The sequence below is a fragment of the Dendrobium catenatum genome, unplaced genomic scaffold (genome assembly GCF_001605985.2).
Source record: "Dendrobium catenatum unplaced genomic scaffold, ASM160598v2 fragScaff_scaffold_853, whole genome shotgun sequence".
Taxonomy (NCBI): Eukaryota; Viridiplantae; Streptophyta; class Magnoliopsida; order Asparagales; family Orchidaceae; genus Dendrobium; species Dendrobium catenatum.
The window spans coordinates 6,807,447-6,830,119 of record NW_021319315.1 but is presented as its reverse complement, the minus strand read 5'-3'; the positions used below and the strand labels follow the sequence as shown (position 1 = coordinate 6,830,119).

Genomic DNA, 22,673 nt, shown 5'->3' with positions numbered 1-22,673 from the left:
TACATGCATACCACCCTATATTATTTTAATATCAAATATACTACTTATATTTCTTTCATACCACTCATATATTTCATATCTACCACTCATATTTCATATGAAAATGAATTATAAATGATATGTATATAATATTAAAATTTCAAATGTTAAATATGTATATAAAATAATATAAAATGATACGCATGTAAATCACCATTTGGATAGAGTCTTCTAGAGTTCTTTTGTAACATGAGAATAAATGAATAATTACCTCAGCACGTCTGCAACGATGAAGATGCATACACGTGGCGGTCAAATCGACCGCTCAACAGCCACAACCGCCCCACAGTCGTTAAGTCCTAGGCGGAAAAAAAGCTCGTAAGATGCGAAGATCAGTTCCCTTGGATAAAGCTAGTAAAATTTCCGAAGATTAAGCAGCGCGTCTCTTAAATCTTCGCAGTTTGCAGCGAACCTCGCTTCCGTCTTCTCGTTTTTTATTTATTGAAATCTTCAAATCTGTGAGATTTACCGCAGAAGCGAAGATTTTGAAGTCCAGTCGCCCCACGCGGTAGATCTTTGCCTCCAGGTTTCTCTAATCGGGTGCTGACAAGAAATATTTTTTTTTTTACGTAATAAGGTGTGAAGAAATACGATTTTCTTATACGGTTCCGTTCAAGCGATTCTCTGCACGATCTGAGCCAGTTTCTATCTAATTTGGGGCATTACAAGAAGCGTTTTTACCTAAATCTAGGGTTTCGTGGGCGCCGAATCGATGAATTTTGGAACGAGAATGAGAGACAAGATGTGGTTTTCTGTATGGGTTCTGTTTCTGTTTGGATCGTGTTGCGGAAGATTTGTGGTGGAGAAGAATAGCTTGAGGGTGACTTCGCCGGACGCTTTGAAAGGGGTTTATGAATGCGCTATTGGGAATTTCGGCATCCCTCAATATGGAGGGACAATGGTGGGATTTGTGGCTTATCCGAAATCAAATCGGAAAGCATGCAAGAGCTTTGACGAGTTTGATATTTCTTATAAATCCAAGCCTGGAGGGTTTCCTACGTTTCTTCTGGTTGATAGAGGAGGTGATTAATCCAAGCTTTGATTTTGATTATGTTGTTATATATATTCATATTTTCCCTCACTGCATAATGCAAAATATCAAATGAAAAATATTTAATAAATCTTGGGTCGACATCGAACCAAGTTTGGATTGAATGTTTGTCGTCAACTCCCATGGGTTTTGAAGAACTCTCCTCCTGAGAATTAAGCTTGATTATTCAATTAGAAGGCCTAGGGAGATGTGCTCGAGCTCTTCAGGAGGAGAGATTATTACGTGCGGTGTCTGGATCATTCGAAGGCGAATCCGGATGCGCCACATCACCCGGATGCATCGGGCCCCGGGTGACGTGGCTTGTCCGGATTCACCTCTGAATGAATCCAGACGCCGCAGAAGTCACTCCTGACTCATCTGATGGTTGTGGTTGATGACCTTTCCATTGAATAAAATAGGGTTGTACAGGCAAAGGACCTAGAATAACCTCATCTAATAAAATTTGATCAATAACTAGAGTTGGCTACATTTGGCGCTGCTATTGGAGATGTTGAAGCTCCATTTGCAGAGGCACCTGTGGTTAATTTTGGAGGCTCAAATTACTTATATATTTTATTGCATCCTCAATATTAAAAATTGGTTTAATATTAATATTAACAGATAGGGGAGGAGCCAGGATTTTTCCATGTGGGGGCACAAATCTTTGAAGTAAAAAAAAAAAAAACCCTCATCCTTTGTCATCAAAGCTTGGGACCGGTGTTGACGGTTTTAATTTTTTTAAAAATCATTAGATTGTTTATAAAAATATAAAATATATGATAAAGCCAAATACTTACAATTGAGAACAGTAAATCTTGTGATTCTTCTTTTCTATCATCTTTAATTTCTCCTGCGGAGTATTAATTTTTTGAAATCGTTGTATAATTAAGTCATTGTCAATTTATTTGTTTTTAGATTTAGAATTTGTTTAGTTAAATTACACTAGCTGCATCTATATTAATGACATTTCTCTGAATTTTTGGCAATTATGCCCTTCCACCCATCAATGGTGGATCCATGCAAGAATATAGAATTGGTACCATGTGCTAGATGATTGCAAGGGCAAAAAGAATTCTAAAGCACGGATTGATGCTTTGATATTTTTTTGTCAAATTTTCTGGTTTCAATAGCCATGTTTCATTAGTCTATTGTATATTTGGGCAATGAGTTTTTTCATGCATATTCAGCTTCTATAATAAATTGCATATTCATTATCAATGTATTGTTGATTTATGATAGATAAAGAAGATTGTTTTAGCAACTATAAATCTGAAGCGAGGTTGCCTTTTTAAGTCAAGAAATACATTTATGCACTTTTTTTTAAAAAATATGGTTCACCACAGCAGGACACCCCACAAAATATCAAGCTTCATAATCTATATTGCATGATCAAGATGGACAACAAGTAGCCTTAGCACACACAAGGTGCACTTCTAAAGTTTCACTTAATAAAATAGAAGCTGTAAATGAAAATACACTAATAAAAATCATAACTGAAAGAACCATTCTATTATTTTCTAGCTGAAATCTTTTTCTTCATTACTTACAAAAACTTTGTCACAAGTACTTGATCTTGTGTTTTCCAACCAATTCCCATTTTACCCTGTTTTAAATTTGCTGCTTCATTCTTTGTTTTAAATTAATGTCTCATTTGTTTAATCTGTTTCCAAATTTTAAATCCTAGACTTCAAATAAAGGGACCAAAGACAACGGGAGCTCCACCGTATTTTCACATCAGGAAACTGTGTATTTTTGTAATAGTTTAACAAAAAAATTTGTACACTCTAAAAAAACTCAAAGTCATAAAACAGAAATACCTACAGGAATCGGTCGCCGTCTTGTTGGACGCCCTGCCTACTATGAGAGTTAGATCCGGCCTTCACCAGCTTAATGCGGTTTTCGACTGCCTCCTTGTTGGACACCACCGTGAGTCAGGAATCGGTCGCAACTTGGTCACTACTCGCTCAACGCGGAGAAAAGGCAGACTGCCGAGTGCCGACTGCGGACCACAGAGAAATTGGGAGGGAATGGGAGAGCCTCGTGATAAAGGCAACAAAATAAATATAGTTTATTTTATTTATTGTAATTAAAAAATAATTAATACACTTAAAACACTCATTAAATTTTCAGTAGGGGTTCGTGGCCCCAAGACCCTCATAGTGCATGCGCCCCTATCAACAGACAAATCATTCATATATGTATTTGGTCTAAGTTTTCTAAGTATTTTATAAGGTTTTGAGGCTCGAGCATTGAGTTTCTTAAAAGAGTTCTGTGGAAAGCATTCAAAGTGAATACAAAACTAACACATAATTACTTTAGTTTATTCTCAAAATTTCATATGTACATCTGCCATAATTTTATATTTTCTATTTCACAAATCAATTTGTACATTAGCATCAGAATATGAATGCATGGATAAGGGTATGTGATTTATAAGCCTCTTAGGTTGTGATCGATGCATCATCTTAAAGGTTAATTTTTTGTGGTAGTGTTGACAAAGTTATTGTAACTAAATTGCATACTTGTTAATAATAAATCTTAACTTATCCAACGGGTCGTACAATGACACCTTGACGGGAGACACGTACCCTCCTAGAGAAAGTTGTGAATCCAAACATCCACAGGCATGGAAGTCCGGACATGCCTCAATAAACTTGACGTTCTATAGGTCCGTCGGTAGTGCTGAAGAACCATGAGGTAGACATGCAGCACCATCAACCTCACCCTCCTATCGCCATCTGCTGAAGGGACCCTCTAAAATAACTGCTCATCTGGGGGGATGCACTCCTCAAGACGGTGGAAAAAAATTGGTAACCCTGACACTGTTTGAAGGTCTTAAAGGGTAACTGTGAGCTCCTCTGCTCCAATCCAACAAGTACCATTGCTCGAGTCCCATAACTCAACCAAACCACGGGCCCAAGAAGAAGGGAGACGCCCTTAGTCGAATAGCGAGGCATATACAGCCTTGAAAATCCCTACCTCCTTAAGAGTATCCCTATGTAATTATAGAACGTAGTAGGCCTAATGGACGTAGCCACTAGCTGGACTCTGAACCTGTTTGACAACAGAATCTCGAGGCCACTCTAAGGACGTCGATTGTAGCTGATGATGGCTAAGAAGCCTCGACTGTCCGACTGACTCAGTTGTATCTACTGCTTGCTCCAAAACATCACAAATATTCGAACTGAGCTGGGTAATAGTACTCTCCAGCAGTTTGTACTCTGTGGGTTTCTGAAAGGATGCTGCTTGCGAGGGTCAGAATGCAAAGAGTACAATCGCACTATTCCGTAGGACAAAATGATCATAGGCCTTTACATTATACGCAAGCAGGCCAATGGGATCATACATACGATTAACCATAAATGATAGTGACTTTCACGTATACACGCCTCGATGTGTAATAATATATATGACCTAATAATCACAAGATTTTCCCATCCGATACATTAGCTCAAATGAGGTTTATTTGATATGGGTGTCAATTTCCCTTGGGCGCAAGCCTCCGTTGTTAATTACATCTTAGGTCTTGACCTAAGAATACTCTCGATTAAGGACGCTACATTATTCTCTTCAGGGTTTGGCGCATAATGGAATAGCTAGGCTATCATAATCCAAAGGGAGATAGGCTCAATCAGGCTATTCAACATGCACGGATCATACAAGCACTTGGCCGGTCCAGAGAAGAGAAATCAAAAGAGGAGTCATCTCATACCAAACATGCATGGAGAAAAATGGAAGCAGCGTCATCAGTGTGATGCGGATGAGTGGGATTTATAGTCTTCGAATAGTGGAGAACCTACCCAACAATAAGGCATACAACGGTATACCCATACCGTTAGCCTTTAACTCATACAACTGAAATATTCTAAAAATGTTACGCACACTCAAACGATAGTTGCTCGCACAACTAAAATATTCCAAAATTTTCCTCACACATGCACTACAATATGTTTGCATATAAACACAAGGAAATACAAAATGCCTCCCAAACACCCGCATGGGTCCTGATGAACGTATTATGGGTACACACGTGACGTTTAATTATGCTGCGCTGGTCAAGAAATGAACTTACATTCAAGTCTAGTCCTCCTCCTTGATAGGACGGGAGTTGACACGACTTAAACCAATGAACAAGTATACGGTTGCGACGTTGACCGAGATATTTTTTTTTATAATTCATATTAAGCCTTCAAGGCTCATAACAAAAAATTCATTAATAATGGCATAAAGTCAATGACAAACCCGATCCTCTATCGATAAGTTGACAGAATCGACAAGGTTCAATAAAACAAAAGCAAAATTATTCATGTACCTCAATGATAGTTGTGTTGAATGTAGGCCTCAATTGGAGGGGTTAAATTCCAAATGTTCAAAATACAACCCAAATGCTCATGAAAGCTCAAAACTCCAAAAATTCCAAAACTAAAAAATATTTAAAAATCAAAATAAGCCATCAAACGCTTAAAATTAAATCCATCCACCCTCCGCAATAATTTGCTGAGGTGGACAAATTCAAATATTATTTCAGTTCGCAAAGAGCTAACGTCTGTTCGAGAATATCACTATGATTCATTTTCAAACAATCTCTTACCAGTAAGGACGAGACACATGTCCTCTAACCGACAGTTTTGCCGTCAAATGGCACTGCAGGTAAAAGGTTATGACAGGAGCCCTCTGAACCAAGTGGTTTGCCATCAAATGACACCATTAAATTATGGTTATGGCAAGAGCATGTAAGCTCCCCAATGACACTAAATCTTTAAGATATGAATCAATAGGGTATGATCGATAGGGCACAAAACCGTCTATTAGCTAAGGTGGATTCAAATTTGTCCCCTTAGGCAAATATTAATCCCAGGTCTGCAAGGTCCCTTGGACGAAGCAACTCATCAACAACAACAACAAAATGGGATATGATCGATAGGGCACAAAGCCCTCTGTTAACTAAGGTGGATTCCAATTTGTCCCTTTAGACAAACATTCAACGCAGGTCTACTAGGTACCCTTTGATGAAGCAAGCATTAACACAATTTAATGATCCTTATATCAGGTTGGGTCGACTACCTCCTCTGACTAAGTGCACCAAGGACCGCGATAGCCTGAGATGACGAAACCATGGGATCTTGATTGGGTCCATCATCCATCCTCCCACCATCCACTTTAAGTGCGAGATGGTAAAATTTCAAATTTTAAATATCAAGTCTTCATACACCTAAACCAATGTTGCTACTATATGTCGGATACCAAATATCCTCTACATATCTACGAATATGATGTATTTATTTGACGACTAGCCTTAATCGAAAGTTCTCTCTTATTATTGGGAGAGGTAATTAACAATAGGGGCTTGCTCTTAGAGCAAACCATAACTCTGATCATAAAGTCATCGCAAAATGAGGGCGAAATCTCTGGGTAGTGACTTATTTTAAACCCAATATACCTTCTGAAAATTTACCTCGGAACCTAAAGCGTTAAAACTCCCCCGAAAGCAAGGAGGCCGGGTCGCGAATTTTCGAAGCCCACAGAGGCCCAAATTAACCTATATATTGCACAAAGGTGAAGCACGAAATTTACCCATGTACGAGGATACGTACGACAAAAAAGTTTGTCCAAGTTGACACACCTTTAATTTGTCAAATCCTGGTATCACATGCAATCTCTGGAATCCTGCATTGCATATCACGGTGACATGTTGCTCATCCCATCTTCTATCCCATCTCATCTAGTACAAAAAAAGGGGTAATCAAAACCTATCACCCGGAAGAACTCGTACTGCTCTCCTATTTTCTCCACCTCTTGCTCTTACCTTTTTGTTTGAAACCCTCAACTACAAAGAAATGAGGAGGTCACAGAGGGAGCTTGTTGAAGAAGGCATCGATGGGCCAACACCTCTCCTTTTATCTCTCACCCTGCGATCCTGCTCCACATCTCTTCCTCCCAAGTTGCACAAATCCCTCGGCGATGCACGAAACAAGAATTCAAGCTAATTAATGAAGGTGTTGGCGAGACCAATGGCATGTGAAGGAGAAGCTTCAATAGAATCTTACAAGTGAAGCCATCGATGACCAACAACGCATGGAGGAGAAGTGTGGGTGAGGTATGCAGTGACCAAACTCGTTGGATTTCCTATGCTCTGAACCACCCCACCTCACTATTAACCTTTTATCCTTCACAGAAATTGCCAAAGCCATCACGATCATCCACCTACTTAAATTTTCTCCTCGTCTCTAGTACCCAAACACCCATGAACTTATCTTTTGTCAATCATAAGACATCATCAACCTCCCAACCCTCATTGTAATTTTTGAGTATGTCAACTCCCCTCCTTAGACACATCTCTCTCGGGCCCACTCCCTTTGCTGCTAACACTCACCAAGATCTGCACAATATTCTTTTAGTCCTGCTTCATCAACGAATTCCCAACTTCCGCCAACCTCCTCAATCGGCCTATGGCCAACAAACATTGCTAACAACAAACATGCAAACAACCTTCTCAAACATCTGCCTCTCTATCTTGGAAAAAAATTATTGAAGTCTAAATTGAAAAAAGGAAAACAAAATTAAAAAATAAAGCAAAAAATATATTTCATGTATATTTCAATTTGCAAAATTTTCAACATCTTGTCTTCTATGGCATCGCTTCATGTAGGTATAAAATGAAAAACCCCAAAACTCTAAAATTCTTATTGTGATGTGTTTGATGCTACAAGCAAAACGGTCTTGTTTGTTTTTTTTTAAGACTTCATAGGTGAAACTAGTAGGTAACTCTTAAGACGCAATGGCCTTGTGCGCATTATTTCAACGTGACGGGGAAATATTCCAAATTTCAAATAGATAGACAAAAACCCATACATGCTTTCTTGGCATAGTGGGATAGAGGACCATTGGTTGCGATATCTTAGGATATCGATAACTCGCATCTTTTTTGGTGTGGTGGGCAAGCTCGAACTCCTTATAAATGCTCCACATGTGTGACAGATGTAGAGACAATATTGTAATTTATACTGAACACACCCATAATGGGCTATTGAAGGGACCCCTTCTTGAAAAAAAATGAAACTGAAAATGCTAAATACAAACTTACAATGTGCACGATATGAGCACTTCAAATGCGACACACATTTTCATTAGGCAAGATTTGAACAAAAACTAGACTTACAGTGGATTTGCAATGAACACAATAGTTAACCTATGTGCAAAAGTAGAACCGTACTACACTCTTAGAACACATAAAGCATCTCACACTAGAGGCTAAATGAACTTGAATGGTGAAAAATGAACAACAACTCATCTCTTATTTATAAGAGGGAGAAGTGATTCTCCATGATGTCCATGATATTAAATTACAACCACATAAAGACAAAAAAATTATGTGTCTTGATGTATCTAAAAGATTCTAATTCACCTCATACAACAATGGATCTAAAACACATGCATAAAAGTGGACAGAAAATTATTTTTAAAAACTCAAAATGAAAATTTGCATGCATCCTAATGACCAAAAATTTATGCAAATAAAAAAATTGATGTATTTTTAAGTTATGCACACACATCTCTGTGTAACTTGCAAATTTAATTGCAATGTCTTGAAAAGTGTGCAAATGCATTATACAAATTCATTAAAAAAACATGCAAGTGCCATGTACAAACATACTGAGAAGCATATAAATGCACGAAAAAAAGTACGCAAATGTATTGAAAAATGTAAAATGTATCGATAAGCATGCAAGTGCTTCGTGCTAAATACACATAAAAATGTGCAAGTCCATTGTATGAATAATGTGCAAGTGCATAAAAAATTTTATTGCTTAAAGTTTTTGCAGGTTGAATTTCTTTGAATTTATTTGATCATTATATTATGGATTGGCTTCTCATTCTCCTGATTCTCATATTTTCTTATTTACTCCTAAAGAAAGTAAGTTTTTGCATATTTAGTTTTTTAATCTATGATTCCTAATTTCTTTTGTGCGATATATATTTATTGCATTTAGCTACAGTAGAAAACCTAAATTCTAAGCTGCCTTGCATCACTTTGACTTAAATTCTCTAAAATTTTCAACGACATTAATTTTGTGATCTCGTTTTTGTGATGCTTTGTTGTGAACAGATTGCTATTTTACAACAAAAGCTTGGAATTCACAGAAAGCAGGAGCTGCTGCAATCATTGTTGTTGATGACAAAGAGGAACCTTTGATCACAATGGACATGCCTGAAGAAGATAGTGGTCGGGGTGATTATTTACCAAATATATCAATACCATCTGCACTTATAAACCAAAGCTTTGGGGATAGACTTAAGAAATCACTAGAGAATGGCGACATGGTTAACGTCAATTTGGACTGGAGGGAATCTTTACCTCATCCTGATGACCGTGTGGAGTATGAGTTTTGGACAAACAGCAATGATGAATGTGGACCTAAATGTGATGGCCAAATAGATTTTGTTAAGGCTTTTAAAGGTGTTGCACAAATACTGGAGAAAAAGGGTTACGCTCAGTTCACGCCTCATTATATTACTTGGTATTGCCCTGAAGTTTTTACTTTAAGCAAGCAGTGCAAATCACAATGCATCAACCATGGAAGATACTGTGCTCCTGATCCTGAACAAGACTTCAGTATAGGATATGATGGGAGGGATGTTGTGATCCAAAATCTTCGACAGGTCTGCTTGTTTAAGGTTGCCAATGAAAGTGGAAAGCCTTGGTTGTGGTGGGATTATGTGTCTGACTTCTCCATTAGGTGTCCAATGAAGGATAAGAAATACACCAAGGAATGTGCTGAAGACGTGATCAAATCACTGGGTATGTTTTCTAAGTTATTTTAACACTCTCCGGTGCTGCGTGGTCGGAATCCTTCGTAATTAATGTGGACAGGGCAATGTTTGTGCTCAAGCTGGTGACTACTTTTTCCTGCAGGTGTTGATCTGAAGATGATAAATGATTGTATTGGAGATCCTGAGGCTGATGAAGACAATCCTATACTAAAGGCTGAACAAGATGCTCAGGTTAGGAAAATTTTGTGAATTTCTAGGAGTCCAAATGATGAAGACAATCCTGTACTAAAGCTTTGTTGACACCTTTATTTGATATTCACTACATGTTATCGTATCCTAATTACTTTTTATTTTATCCAATACTCTTCAACTTTATTGCTTTCAGATTGGCAAAGACTCCCGTGGGGATGTTACTATCCTGCCCACACTACTGATTAACAACAGACAGTACAGAGGTGTGTTATTTCATTTCCTGTGCATGTATTGTGTTCACATTGAAGGTTGTGGAAAATCATCATCCTCAGAATTGTTAACATAATCATAAAATGCTGTTTTCATGATCATTATTATTAAGGTAATCATAATTTTTCTGTTTTTTCTTACAGGGAAGTTGGACAAGAGTGCAGTGCTTAAAGCAATCTGTGCAGGATTTCTTGAGAAAACAGAGCCAGCCGTGTGTCTTACTGAAGGTTCGTGTGAATTTTGTAGAATTTCAAGTTACCCATTTTCCATTAAAGGACATGAGGACCTTTTCTAAATTATTTTATATTTTAAATAATTTATTTTTATTTATGGCATATGTCTTCATCATTTTTCCAATTTATTTATAGACATCCAGACAAATGAATGTTTGGAAAACAATGGTGGGTGTTGGCGAGACCAGGCTGCCAATGTTACTGCTTGCAAGGTATCAGCAGAATTTTTTTAGTTTGAGAAGTCGAAGCAGAATTAAATACCTATATATGTCATTGAACTTTCACATTACAGGATACGTTCCGTGGAAGATTATGTGAATGCCCAATTGTAAATGGTGTTAAGTTTGTCGGCGATGGGTATACTCATTGTGAAGGTACTTTATTAATAATAACTTATTGACAATAATAGAATATTCTACGATACATAGCATTGAATTTTATCTTTGCGTGGAAGAATTAATGTTACCCAAATGCGGTTCTCATGAAAAAGAATGGAAGCTTGTAGGTCTTTGTTATTGAAGTGAAGATTTTCTGTGTTCTATATTCTTGGAAGAGGGAGTTTAGTTCTTGAATGAGAAATGCACCGTATCCAAATTCCCATCATTTGCTAACATTTCTTTTATGAAAAGGATAATCAAATATCATTTAGATTCTCATGACAACATGAGATTATGCGAATGCTGTAAGAGTTGTTAGAATAATTCAAACTCATTATAATATTGAGAAACTTGGGCAGCATCATCTATTTGTTAAAGTGTAATCATTAGGTACAATTCAATCCACCAAGAGGCTAACTTTGAAGGAATCAATGAGGATTTGAGTTTTTTGTCATGGCTTCCATGAGGTTTGAGGAAGGGCTCATTTGGGATCACTGTAATTATCTATAAATTAGTTATTGAATTATTATAGGGTAAGTAGAGTTTTTGAAAGCATCTGTCTTATAGAATTTTTTTTATTCACTCCAGAAAAATGTTGGACAATAGCTTCCTTAAGCTTTTACACTCAAAGTTGTTGCCAAGTAGATGAATGACAATGATCTATAAAGTAAAACATGTGAAAAACTTGTCCCAAATGCACCCAAGTCTAGGAGGAATCTTGTGGTGTGGTGTCAATCTTGGCTTTTTAACGTTTCTTTTTTTTTTTAAAGCTTTTTAGATGAGGAATTGACTGTTTCCATTTAAGATATAAACTAATAAAGTCCTCAAAGTCTTGAAGGACTCTATAAGAACTCTATGAGAAGATGATCCTTAGAATTCTTGGCGAGTAGCAGTTAATAGTAGATATTTTAGTTTGATGCTCTCTAAACAGTTAAGCAAGAGATCAAAAAGAGGTTTTCCATATTCATTTGGTCTCAATGTGTTTTCTCAGCTTGCTACAATAGATCTATAGGGTACTGGGCCTCTCTAATTGCATCTTCTTGTGCTTCTAGGTGTTTATGCATACATAAATTGTACTTTTAGTTTATTATTAACAATCTTGTTTTGATCTTTACCTATAAGTGATGTGAAACATACATGCATGGATGAATTGCTTTAAGGAATTTGCGCACGTAATATTCCTGGAACAAAGAATTATATCTTAATGTTGGATTTAACGACACAATAAAACACTAAGAGCGGTAAGACGAGCTTAGGACGAATCACGTGCATAAAAGTTAAAATCAGAAAACAGTCAATTTAATCTAACGTTGCATACATGGATGGTTTTAACAATAAATCCCTATGCTAACAATAAGATTAGTCACTACAAGAGATCCCTCACTCAACTCTTCTAATTACTAGGCTTTAGCGGGAAGCATTAATGTGATCGTCATGAATCTATTAAGACCACAATTGAGAAGCGACATCGAAGATAAAAGAGTCGGGTGAAGAGTTTACCGAAAGACAAGAGAGATGCGAGCTCCGGGTAAGTCGTTGGAAGGTTGAAATGAAAGGGGACAGCAGTTCGGTTGGAAAGACAGCATCAGAGAGGTTCAGGATCCTCTGGACAGCAATCTTGGCACGTTGGAAAGTTCTGGACAGCCACCCCGCAGTTTCCAGAAAATCTGGACAGCAAATAGAGGCCTTCCGGATGGCGACACAGCATTAGGAACCTGCTGGAACCTTTGGGCAGCAGCTGTGGGGCTTCAGGACAGCAAACCGGAGGTTCTAGGAGAGAAGGACAGCAGCTCGTCTACATGAAATTGAGAAAAGGGACTAATAAATCCAATTTGATTTATTTTGAAATTGAGTTCATGAATGATACTTTCCTAATTTAGGATTCCCTATATGGAAAGAATTTGAAATTCGAATTTGAATTTCAAATGAATTCAAATTTTCCCTCTCATGCTTGAGCTAAATTAGGAAGTCATTATGGTGATTGAAATCATCATAATGAGGGGAAATTATGATGGTGGCCGGCGGCAAAGGGGGAAGGGGGGCGGCTAGATGGCGGGTTGAGACTAGGTAGGTGGGTGGGATTTAGGTGGTGGAGCTAGAAGATGAATTGGGTGGAGGAGGTTGAGCCACCGGTGGTGGGGAAGTTGGAAGGGGTGGAGTGAGTGGGGAAGAAAGGAGATGACAACAAAATAAGGTAAAAGTAAGCTAACGAACTCACAAAGAGATCGTAAAACCGCGAACCTTGGACTCTTCCAAAGGTTGACGGGTATTGCGATTGCCCACACCTTGGGTCTCTCCTCCCATGAACTCACTTAGAGATCAAGCAAAGAAAAATAAGATTTCATTTCAATATTCATCATCCCCTCTCCAAGAGGAGGGAGAAGGCTTAAATAGCCAAATATATGAAGGAAAATAAAAGACACAATTGCCCCTAGGGCAAAAAGACAAAGCCCTCAAGTGAGGGTAGAAAGGGAAAAGTACAATAACAAATCAAATACATAAAATATAAAATAAATAGACACGATCGTAGCCGTTGATCTTCGATGTCCTCATCAATAAGATTCAGTTCATTACTTTGAAAACTTTATTTACAGAGCAATGGAGAGACTCTGTGGTGTATCCATTGGTTCAGTCACCTTATTCTTGTAGTTTCTTTTTTAATTTTCTGAAAAATATCTGGTCACCTTATTTTTTGTAAATTTTTAATGTGTGGCATTGCTCCTTTTTCTTCTACAGCTTCTGGATCTGGACGGTGTGAAATTAATAATGGAGGGTGTTGGAAAGAAAGTCGGGATAGCATGTCATTTTCTGCCTGTTCTGTAAGTATGGATTAGTCATTTAATGTTTTCAACGAACTGCTATTTGTGTGTCCAGCCTAAGCGCTTACAATGCATTGAACAGGACACTGAAGCCAATGGATGTAAGTGCCCCCCAGGCTTCAAGGGTGATGGAGTTCACGCGTGTGAAGGTATTGTTTTGTCTTATATGCAAACCATTTTATCATCCTTTGCTAATGTAGGATACTTTGACAGCACAAAAGTTGACATAAAGCTATCTTGGCGACTTTCAAACTAACTTTCTTTTGTCAAATAAACCTATTTGATATTTTTATGCCTTACTTTTGCTGTTCTTTGAGATTGCTCTGTGAAGCTATTAGTAAAATTACCAACAATGCCTTCGCTTTTGATTCAGGTGCTGTTTGTTTTGACGTATTAGGAGTGTAAACTAAAAATATATATAAACATAAACAATATCAACATCAAGCCTTTGTCCCACTATGTGGGGTTGACTACATAAATCCTTTTTCTCCATTATGTCCTGTTAAAAGTCAAATTCTCGTTTAAATCTAATAAAAAAAATATTATTTCTAATATTTTCTAACCAAGTCTTTTTAGGTCTATCTGTACCTTTCTTGACATAAGTCAAATCTAATACCTCTACTTTCCTAATCGGGTCATCAGAAGGGTGCCGTTTTATGTGACTAATATATATATGGGGTATTAAAGTTTTAGGTGTTTGTTTCAAAGGAAAACGAGTGCAAAATAGTTTTTTGAGGAACTTGGAATACCTCCAATAGGTTATTTTTCCAATTTGGGCAGATTCAGAATAAGCCGCATCAAGAAGAAACTAGTCTCAATCAACAAGGTTAAATAAGCTTTAACTTATTATATTTCTGTTGTAGATGTGAATGAATGCAAAGAGAAGATTGCTTGCCAATGCCGAGACTGCAAATGTAAAAACACTTGGGGAAGCTACGAATGCAGCTGCCGTGGTGATCTTCTATATATGGAAAAGCACGATACTTGTATAAGTGAGTATAAATTGTTTGGCTGCACCACCTTCTTTGATTCATGGATTATATAAAAGTGAAACCATTCTATATGTATTTTAGAGAGTTCTTAAGCTCCTTAAACTTACCTGCACCCATGTCTGGACAATCTATTCTATTTTCCTACCTCATTTTTTCGCACTGTAAGTAGTTATATTTTTACTTTGCAAAATGATTTGCAGGTAAGAACGCATCAAAAGAGATTAGCTGGAGCTTCTTGTGGGTTATTTTTCTTGGCTTGGCTGCTGCTGGAATTGGAGGATATGCAGTCTATAAGTACAGGATCAGGGTAAGCTTTGTTAAGGCAGTAGTAAAATTTTATTTTCTTTTACATTATATCCTCTTTTTTTTTTTTCTTAATATGCACATACTTCCCAAGCAAAGTGGTGTTCCTATTTTTAATTTTTGTTTGACACTTTATATGAGACAGCTTTCTCATTATTTTATAAGACAACTTTTGTAGAAAAGCAAAAAAATTTTGTACTAAAAAATTATTTTTTAAAAATAATAAGAAAGCTGTCTCAAATGGAACCTTAGAGTTCAACTCTTGCCTCTCTCTCATTAGTCATTACACTATTTGTTATCGACTATTTAGATGTAGGGTTTTACTTAGAACAAGTAACCCATGCATTGGAGAGAAAAAAAAATTGTAGTCCATCCTTAAGCGGCAAGAGTTGGAGGATATGACACATCCTGATTCGTCTTCGAACCGTCCAATTGCTGTACAAAATAATTTCTCTAGCCCACCCTTAAACTATTACTTAATGATATTATTATATCATGAGGATTTGAAAATCATTTAGTTTATTTTAAGATTAATATTTTTTTTTCTAAGTTATTTTCTCACTATTTTTTATTCCTCGATGCTGATATAGAGTTATATGGACTCCGAGATTCGGGCAATAATGGCACAATACATGCCATTGGACAATCAAGGAGAAGCACCAACCAATCATATCCACCATCCTGATATTTGAATGATAGATACATAAAGAGAGATAGAGAGAGAAAAACTTCATTGGATATTAATGTAATGTACCTTTACCACGTGTAAAGTTTATTTATAATGATAATGTATATTTTGAAATAGGTTAATCTTTGTTGGGTTTAATGTTAATTAAATGGTAATGTGCAGTAATAGAATAATGATGGATTATCTGAGGTTATGATATAATGGAAGTTTTTTTAATAGTCATTTGTTCATTGATTGCAGCTTCATTGCTGATTTGGATTTAAATATTTGTGATTTATTCCTTAAGCTTTGCTTGAAACGGTTTTATTATTGCTTCTTTAAAAAAAAAATTGTATTAAAAAGTTGTTTTAGAAAATAATAAAAAAATTAGCTCAAACGAAATCTTAAGCTTTGTTTGGAACGGCTTTCTTACTGCTTAAATTTCTTTGCTGATTCTATGAGAATTGGCAAGCTTACATCATCTTGTACAACAAAACAAATCAAGAAGGCCATTCCAATGCCCAAAAAGCTTGAGGTCATCTGAAGCAAAAGACCTCTGCTCATGCTCTGCTCATGCTCTGCTCATGTATTGTCCTGTTCTAGTGTCTATCATTATCTCCTCACCTCTTTCCACAAACAATGGAACATTTACCACAGCACCAGTTTCAAGTGTAGCTGGCTTGGATCCTCCTACAATGTCAAACATATCCATTTAAGTTTAGACAAGTAGGTAATAGTATGATTTAGAGTAAAGTTTTGTTTGGGACGATTTTTTTATTGTTTCTTAAAACAGTTTTTTAGTTGTACAACTAAAAAGTTGTTTTAAGAAGTAATAATTAAAATAAAGCCTAAATTTGATATGAGAAATATTCAATAAAACTGTAAAGAAACCAATCATGAGAAGAATCCAAGGAAAGAATGGCATAATCTACAACTGGAACACTAGCAAGAGATTCAAAGTAACTCTAATCTGTAGAGCTAAGTTCTATGCTAAGGTTTTATTTGGTTTCAAAGATTGTGAGGCTCCTATATTACATCATTTGTTTGGATGTTGTAAGAAAATAATATGTATTTTGAACTACAGAGACCTTTGAAATCTCTCACAGATGATTATTTTCTTTCAGACAAAATGAGTGAAAACTAAATTATCAGTTCCGGAAACATATTTTTGATCTATAAGCAACCTACAACCAAATGATCCAAGTGTCAAATCATATCCATTACCTTGTGCAGTGTCTCCTCTTAAACCTGGATCGACATCAGTTACTGTTAGCTTAACAGTGATGGGAAGTTCAAAATCAATAACCTGACAATAAAGATACTTAAATCAGTACGTTACTTTTTAAGAGTGAATATTCATGCTTAATCAATTACACAGGTACAGACATTTGTGTCCAAAATCAGTCAAGCAAATGTAGTACACGTGGCATGCATCAATATCAATGGTCCATGGATGTGTATGGTAGTTTTAGGAGGGTGCAAATTTGGAGCCCAAGTTGAGCCCAAAATACTTATGGAAGGACCCACTAACCCAAAAGCAAAAACTAATAGACAAGGGCCACTACGAGTACACTAAGGCTTCGTTTGGGACGACTTTTTTATTGCTTCTTGAAGCAGCTTTTTAGTATAAAAATTATAATTAGTGTACTAAGAAGCTGCTTTTAAGAAGCAATAAGAAAGCCGTCACATACAAAGCCTAAGACCCAACTCAGATGATTTTCTACTCTCATTGTATCTCAACAATCTCCATCACATTAAATTCATTCAAATCTAGATCTTCATCCCCACCCTCCCTCTTCACTATCATCAAATCTCACCCACTCAATAAACATATGCTCAACCAAAAACCACATGAATCCTGCATGGGAATCACTTCTTTTTTTTTAATCAGGAAAGAAAATATCAAGACCAATGATACTGCACTGGACACTTAAATCAGCTCCAATACTTCTTAATTGTTAGTGGACAGAACAAAGGGTACTAAATTTAAGCCTAATATACCAATGGATATATACCATCAGCCCATGTAATTATGGGCACAGGTAAGAGCCATCAAACAAAACTTTGGAAATCGACACTTCTTTCACTTTTGATTTGAGACTATTCTTCACTTGTATGTGCATATTGAGGGTAGCAAGCATTGAAATAAAGAGGTTTATATCATAGATGGCATAATAAAGTAATCTCCAATTGTAACCTACTAGAAACCTATGAAGCTACAAGCCTAATAGTTTGGAAAATAACAGAAATACCCGTCCATTCCAAAATAGCAAATTGCATGCCGTTCCTTCTTTCAACCACTTCATTTTATCACCTACTTCTGCATCACTCAATCGGGTTTCTTCATAAGTAGCCTAAAAAACAAACATAATAAGTTAATAAGTTCTTTTAAACAGTAATTTAATTGAAAGATGAACTGTCATTATTCTATACCAACAACAATAACAACAACATCAAGCCTTTATCCCACTACGTGGGGTCGGCTACATATATCATTTTTCTTCATTGTGTCCTATTAAAGGTCAAATTCTCGTTTAAATCTAATAAAGAAAGGTTAAGCCCGGTGCATTCCTCCACTTCAACCATCCAACTTGAATTTTGCTAATAATATCCCCATCTATTTCACCATCACTCTGAACAATAGATCCAAGACATTTAAAACGTGTACTCTTATTAATGACTTGATCGCCCAAAGTCACAATCCCCTCACTAGGTCTATTACTACTAAAATTACACTCCATATATTCCGTTTTAGATCTACTCAAGCGAAAACATTTAGTCTCTAATGTTAACCTCCATAAAAAATATCATTATTCTATACCAGTTGTACCAAAAAAAATTTTGTAACTATGTGAAACAGAGAAAGGCAGCTGAAAAAAGATGAATCCTATGCAGGAGGAGAATCGGAAAATTAGAGAGAAGTGGAAAGGACTCCGAGTAATCTAGGACAACTCAACAGCCGACAAAAATTGCTATTGAACTCCCATAATTCTAATCTTCATATTCTGAACCTGAAAAATTTCAGAGCTTCTTAAAATTCACTTGGAAGATCAGGTTCTAACATTCTCCAAGTCTGCTTATAGCATGAGAAGATGACAAATAGCTTTAAAACCATTCCAACGTTATAAGCACCTTCTCATGAAGAATTGTATTATGAATATGCTTGAAAGCTGAGAGAGGCAAAACAATACCAGATCCATGAATATATAATTGGAGCCATCTTTGTATGTATATTGCTTGGTTTCCTTTACCACATTTGCTTCTTGAAGCTGAAAGCATCAAGGCAAGAATCACATTATGAATGAAACATATAGCATCCTAAAGTCAGCAGAGAGGATGGGCAAAACATTTTAAAAGTTAAAACCTCTACAAAAAAGAGAGTAAAAGTGGAAAAGAGAAATTTATTTCCCGCAACATATTTGCTATTAAATTTTCACGCTTCAGAAGTTACTTGAAGCATCAAAAGCCCATATAAAATAAATAAATAAAAATGCTACCAATGCATCTTAAGTTAAACCATTTAATAGCAGAGTAAAACAGAGAAGCATACATAGGCAAATGAAATGAGTAGGAAAATAAAATGTTACCGTGCTTCCAGCTCGAAAGGTCTTCTCAACTGTGTTGCCCGTTATGTAGTTCCGTACTTTTGTCCTCACAAAAGCAGCCCCTTTTCCAGGTTTGACATGAAGAAATTCTACAAAAAACCAACATGGTAATGAGGTTGGAAGTTCAATAAAAATTGTGAATCTAACACAGCATACAATTAAGTTAATAGTTTGATTAGTCAACTAAATATATCAGTTGGTCGGAGAGATGCTTCACAATCATGATCAATCTAAGCAACAGCAACATGTGTTGACCTCTGTTTCAGCTTTGTGCTTTCAAATTCGTTCGTGCCTAGTTTAGCCCAATTAACGTTATTAGTTGTTCCCTCTAAGATTAGCCAAGAGCCTACTAGACATGCTGAAGGCCGCTTCTTGCCATAAAAAAACACAAAACGACCCTCAAGAGCATCTCCATAATCCCACATTCTCTACCCTTAAGTGACCGTGAGAGAAGTCTCATGTGGTCACATAAAACCACTTATATGATCACGATAAACCCCTCTCGTGAACATGTCAAGTCTTTTAAACTCAAATTTTAAAAAATGACAAATTATACATCATGGGCTATTTTGAAAACACGCTTTGTCCCACATTGTGAGATAACACTTAATCCCACTTGCATGGTTGTAGAGGGGGAGGGTAGAGATTATTAAGCTTCATATATACTTGAAGACTGACAAATTGATGCAATAATTTTTTCATTGTGTGCCTTCTAGAAAAATAGTGCTCTTAAATTAATAATTATTATTTTGTATGCTTTTTTCATGATTTTATCTATCGTAGACGCTGATAAATAAAAGGTTGCATTGAGCTCCAAATCATACACATATTTCATAGCATTGTAGGATGGCTCAAAACTCTTCTTACTGAGCCCCTTGTGGGGGTGATGTGGAACCGCGGCCAAAAAATCCACCAATAAGACAAGCGTTCTGATAGAAAATAGATGCACTTTTTACAAAATCAACAAAAGAAATACGAGAAATTGGGGAGAAGAATGCCTAAAAAATATTTTTATTGGAAGAACTATGAAGAGAAAAGCAAGATACAGTTGGATCTTCAATTGGAGAAGAAACTCTAACTCTCCCAAATCCCTAGCCACTAGCTAGAGCCCAATCAACCTAAGAATAAACTAAAATACTAAATTCAGCAAACAAGTCATAACCCTAACCCTAGGAAAATTGCCTATTTAAAGCATACAATAATCATGTAAATCCCAAAACAGCCCCTCTTTTGAATTTTTCCTCCTAATCCCCACTTAATTTCCTCTCTAATTAGCAGTTGAACTTGAACCCGATATGTAGCGAGGCCAAGAGTCCTGGGAGGAACTTTTGTTCTGCCTCTTATACACAAGAGTCGGTCCAGGAGGGACCGTTCGAACACATTCGTCCCATAATACAAGTGCCCCACCAAATAACTGCTAAAACAAACACTTGAAGAGCCAAATTTAGGCACACACTAACATGTAAACGAGTAAAAATGAACCTAAAAGTAATTATAGAACCTGTAACAATACAAAGTGGAACAAAACAAAACACTTCAAAAGTCAACTTAGGCAGACTAGTTTCATTCACAAGGAACAAAAATTGGACCCAAGTCTAGTTGCAAATAAGGTTAAGTAAACCTTCCCACAACCTCCTCCCCACAAAAAAAATTGGATTAAAAAAATATTAAAATACACTAAGACTCTCATTAAAAGTTCCATAAAAAGTTTATTACTCTAAGCTTACTAAAATTGTGATCATCTTCTACAACTTCCATTAAAAGTTCTCAAGATTGGTACCACATAAAAATGACAATTCACAATAGGAAATTCCATTTGAGTAATAAGATATCCTTTGAGGATGACCTTCCAAGCATGCAAAAACTAAGATATTATTAGTTTATTTGCATAACTGAGGTCAGGAGAACGGCAGAACGAATCTAAAAAAGCATGAGGATTTTCAAAGAGGCCGAATCTCCCTCCAGTGGCACAATGTTTGATATATACCATTGCATCTCCTGGCAAATTTATTTATAATACTACATACAAGATACAAGCGTTTTCAAAAGATAGTTTAACACAAACAGTAACAAAGTAAAAGGGTCCGGATACAATGGGCAGAAGCTTTTCGCAAGGAGTTAAAAGTAGCAAGGATCAATCTTCTCATAGACCACTCTTCAACTAATAGCGTAAACAAGCCAGTTCAAAGTAATCCGCAACAAATTCCATCATTGAGATCTTCTCATCGCAAAAAGCAATGGTTTACAATTTCACAGCAAAAGCACGAACTTTACATGAAAAAAAAAAAGAATTCTCTAATTCAGTTACTATCTAAAAAACAGGGTAGCGTTCTCAGAACATACAAAAACATGATGTGAAATCGAATAAAATTATTAAAAAAAAAAAAACATGTATAAATGGGAATCAAATCTTGAATTTAAAGCATCGATCATACCTAAAACCCTCCAAGGAGCCCCATCCACTTCTATACTGCTGCCAACCCTAATGTCATTACTCGAGAAGGCATATATTCCTGAACCCGAAACAAAACCGATTAGCAAAAAGACTTAAACCCTACCTAGATTGAAAGCGGTGCGCGGAACTCACTAGGAAACCTAGAACGCAAGGGCATTCCCGGAAGAACCCGAAAGCTTGCCCGGGAATTAGACGGGACTGAATGTGAGAGCAGAGAAGAGCAGAGGAGGCGAGAGTTCGAAGAGAGATGGGCGGAAAGGATTCCCGCCATCTTCAGATGGTTCTTCTCGCTCTCGCCAGTGCGGCCGTCAAGATAAGTGATAAGCGGTTGCCTGTTTCACCTAGCTCAAACTAGCATTTAATACTTCAAAACATTTTGTTTCAATATATATATATATATATATATATATATATATATATATCTTAAAATTTTTACATTTATATATTTCTCATTTAATTTTACTATCTATATATAAATAATCTAAAATCCTAAAATAAAATTAAAATATATATATATATATATATATTACTCATTTTTAGAGACTTTTGAGATAGTTAAATGCAAACTCAAACACAAGTTCCGAATTAGGGGTGGCAATATTGGACACCAACTGAAAATCTGACCCGAACCCGACTTGAAAATTTCGGGTTCGGCCAACCCGAACTGGGTCGGGTTCTAGTTAGGGATTTCATCCAGTTTGTAAAACCAGCTCAGGTTCGGGTTGACCCTGAAACCCGGAAACAACCCTGGTGACCCAGGAAATGATGTATGTCAGTCGTCACGCGTCCACCGATCGCGTCCGTCGTTCAGTCTGTTCGCAGTTGCTGCCTCGCCGTCCAGTCCGCTCGCTGTTCATTTGTCGGTTGTGTCGCTAAAAACGACAACGCGATTCACCGAGATTCAATGCAATCGCCGCCT

General features: G+C 36.6%; 2 protein-coding genes across 3 annotated transcripts; one reads left to right on the top strand and one right to left on the bottom strand.

Annotated features, from left to right (window-relative positions):
* Positions 1–354: 354 nt before the first annotated feature.
* LOC110107388 (vacuolar-sorting receptor 1) lies at positions 355–15,937 on the top strand. The gene is made up of 12 exons (XM_020837634.2): positions 355–1,061; positions 9,177–9,869; positions 9,984–10,072; positions 10,227–10,296; positions 10,447–10,530; positions 10,672–10,748; positions 10,829–10,910; positions 13,650–13,732; positions 13,815–13,881; positions 14,596–14,724; positions 14,925–15,031; positions 15,618–15,937. The coding sequence occupies exons 1-12, from the start codon at positions 752–754 to the stop codon at positions 15,717–15,719; spliced, it is 1,893 nt and encodes a 630-aa protein (XP_020693293.1). The 5' UTR covers positions 355–751; the 3' UTR covers positions 15,720–15,937.
* Positions 15,938–16,104: 167 nt separating this feature from the next.
* On the bottom strand, positions 16,105–22,104 carry LOC110107407 (elongation factor P). Of its 2 annotated transcripts, XM_020837669.1 has the most exons (7): positions 21,887–22,104; positions 21,735–21,812; positions 19,282–19,388; positions 18,886–18,963; positions 17,947–18,048; positions 16,919–17,000; positions 16,105–16,384 (listed from the first exon to the last, which is right to left on the bottom strand). In XM_020837669.1, the coding sequence occupies exons 1-7, from the start codon at positions 22,023–22,025 to the stop codon at positions 16,266–16,268; spliced, it is 705 nt and encodes a 234-aa protein (XP_020693328.1). In that variant the 5' UTR covers positions 22,026–22,104; the 3' UTR covers positions 16,105–16,265. The 2 variants fall into 2 exon arrangements, with proteins under 2 accessions (XP_020693328.1, XP_020693329.1); XM_020837670.1 differs by lacking the exon at positions 17,947–18,048.
* Positions 22,105–22,673: the final 569 nt, after the last annotated feature.

Excerpts from the sequence above, each read along its gene's own strand:
- LOC110107407 (XM_020837669.1), bottom strand. The coding sequence starts at position 22,025 with ATGGCGGGAATCCTTTCCGCCCATCTCTCTTCGAACTCTCGCCTCCTC. Across the intron at positions 21,813-21,886 it reads CTTGCGTTCTAGGTTTCCTA|GAATATATGCCTTCTCGAGT; the intron begins GTGAGTTCCGCG and ends TTTCGGGTTCAG. Across the intron at positions 18,049-18,885 it reads ATTATATATTCATGGATCTG|GCTACTTATGAAGAAACCCG; the intron begins GTATTGTTTTGC and ends TTTGTTTTTTAG.
- LOC110107388 (XM_020837634.2), top strand. The coding sequence starts at position 752 with ATGAATTTTGGAACGAGAATGAGAGACAAGATGTGGTTTTCTGTATGG. Across the intron at positions 10,911-13,649 it reads TGGGTATACTCATTGTGAAG|CTTCTGGATCTGGACGGTGT; the intron begins GTACTTTATTAA and ends TTTCTTCTACAG. Across the intron at positions 13,882-14,595 it reads TGGAGTTCACGCGTGTGAAG|ATGTGAATGAATGCAAAGAG; the intron begins GTATTGTTTTGT and ends TTTCTGTTGTAG.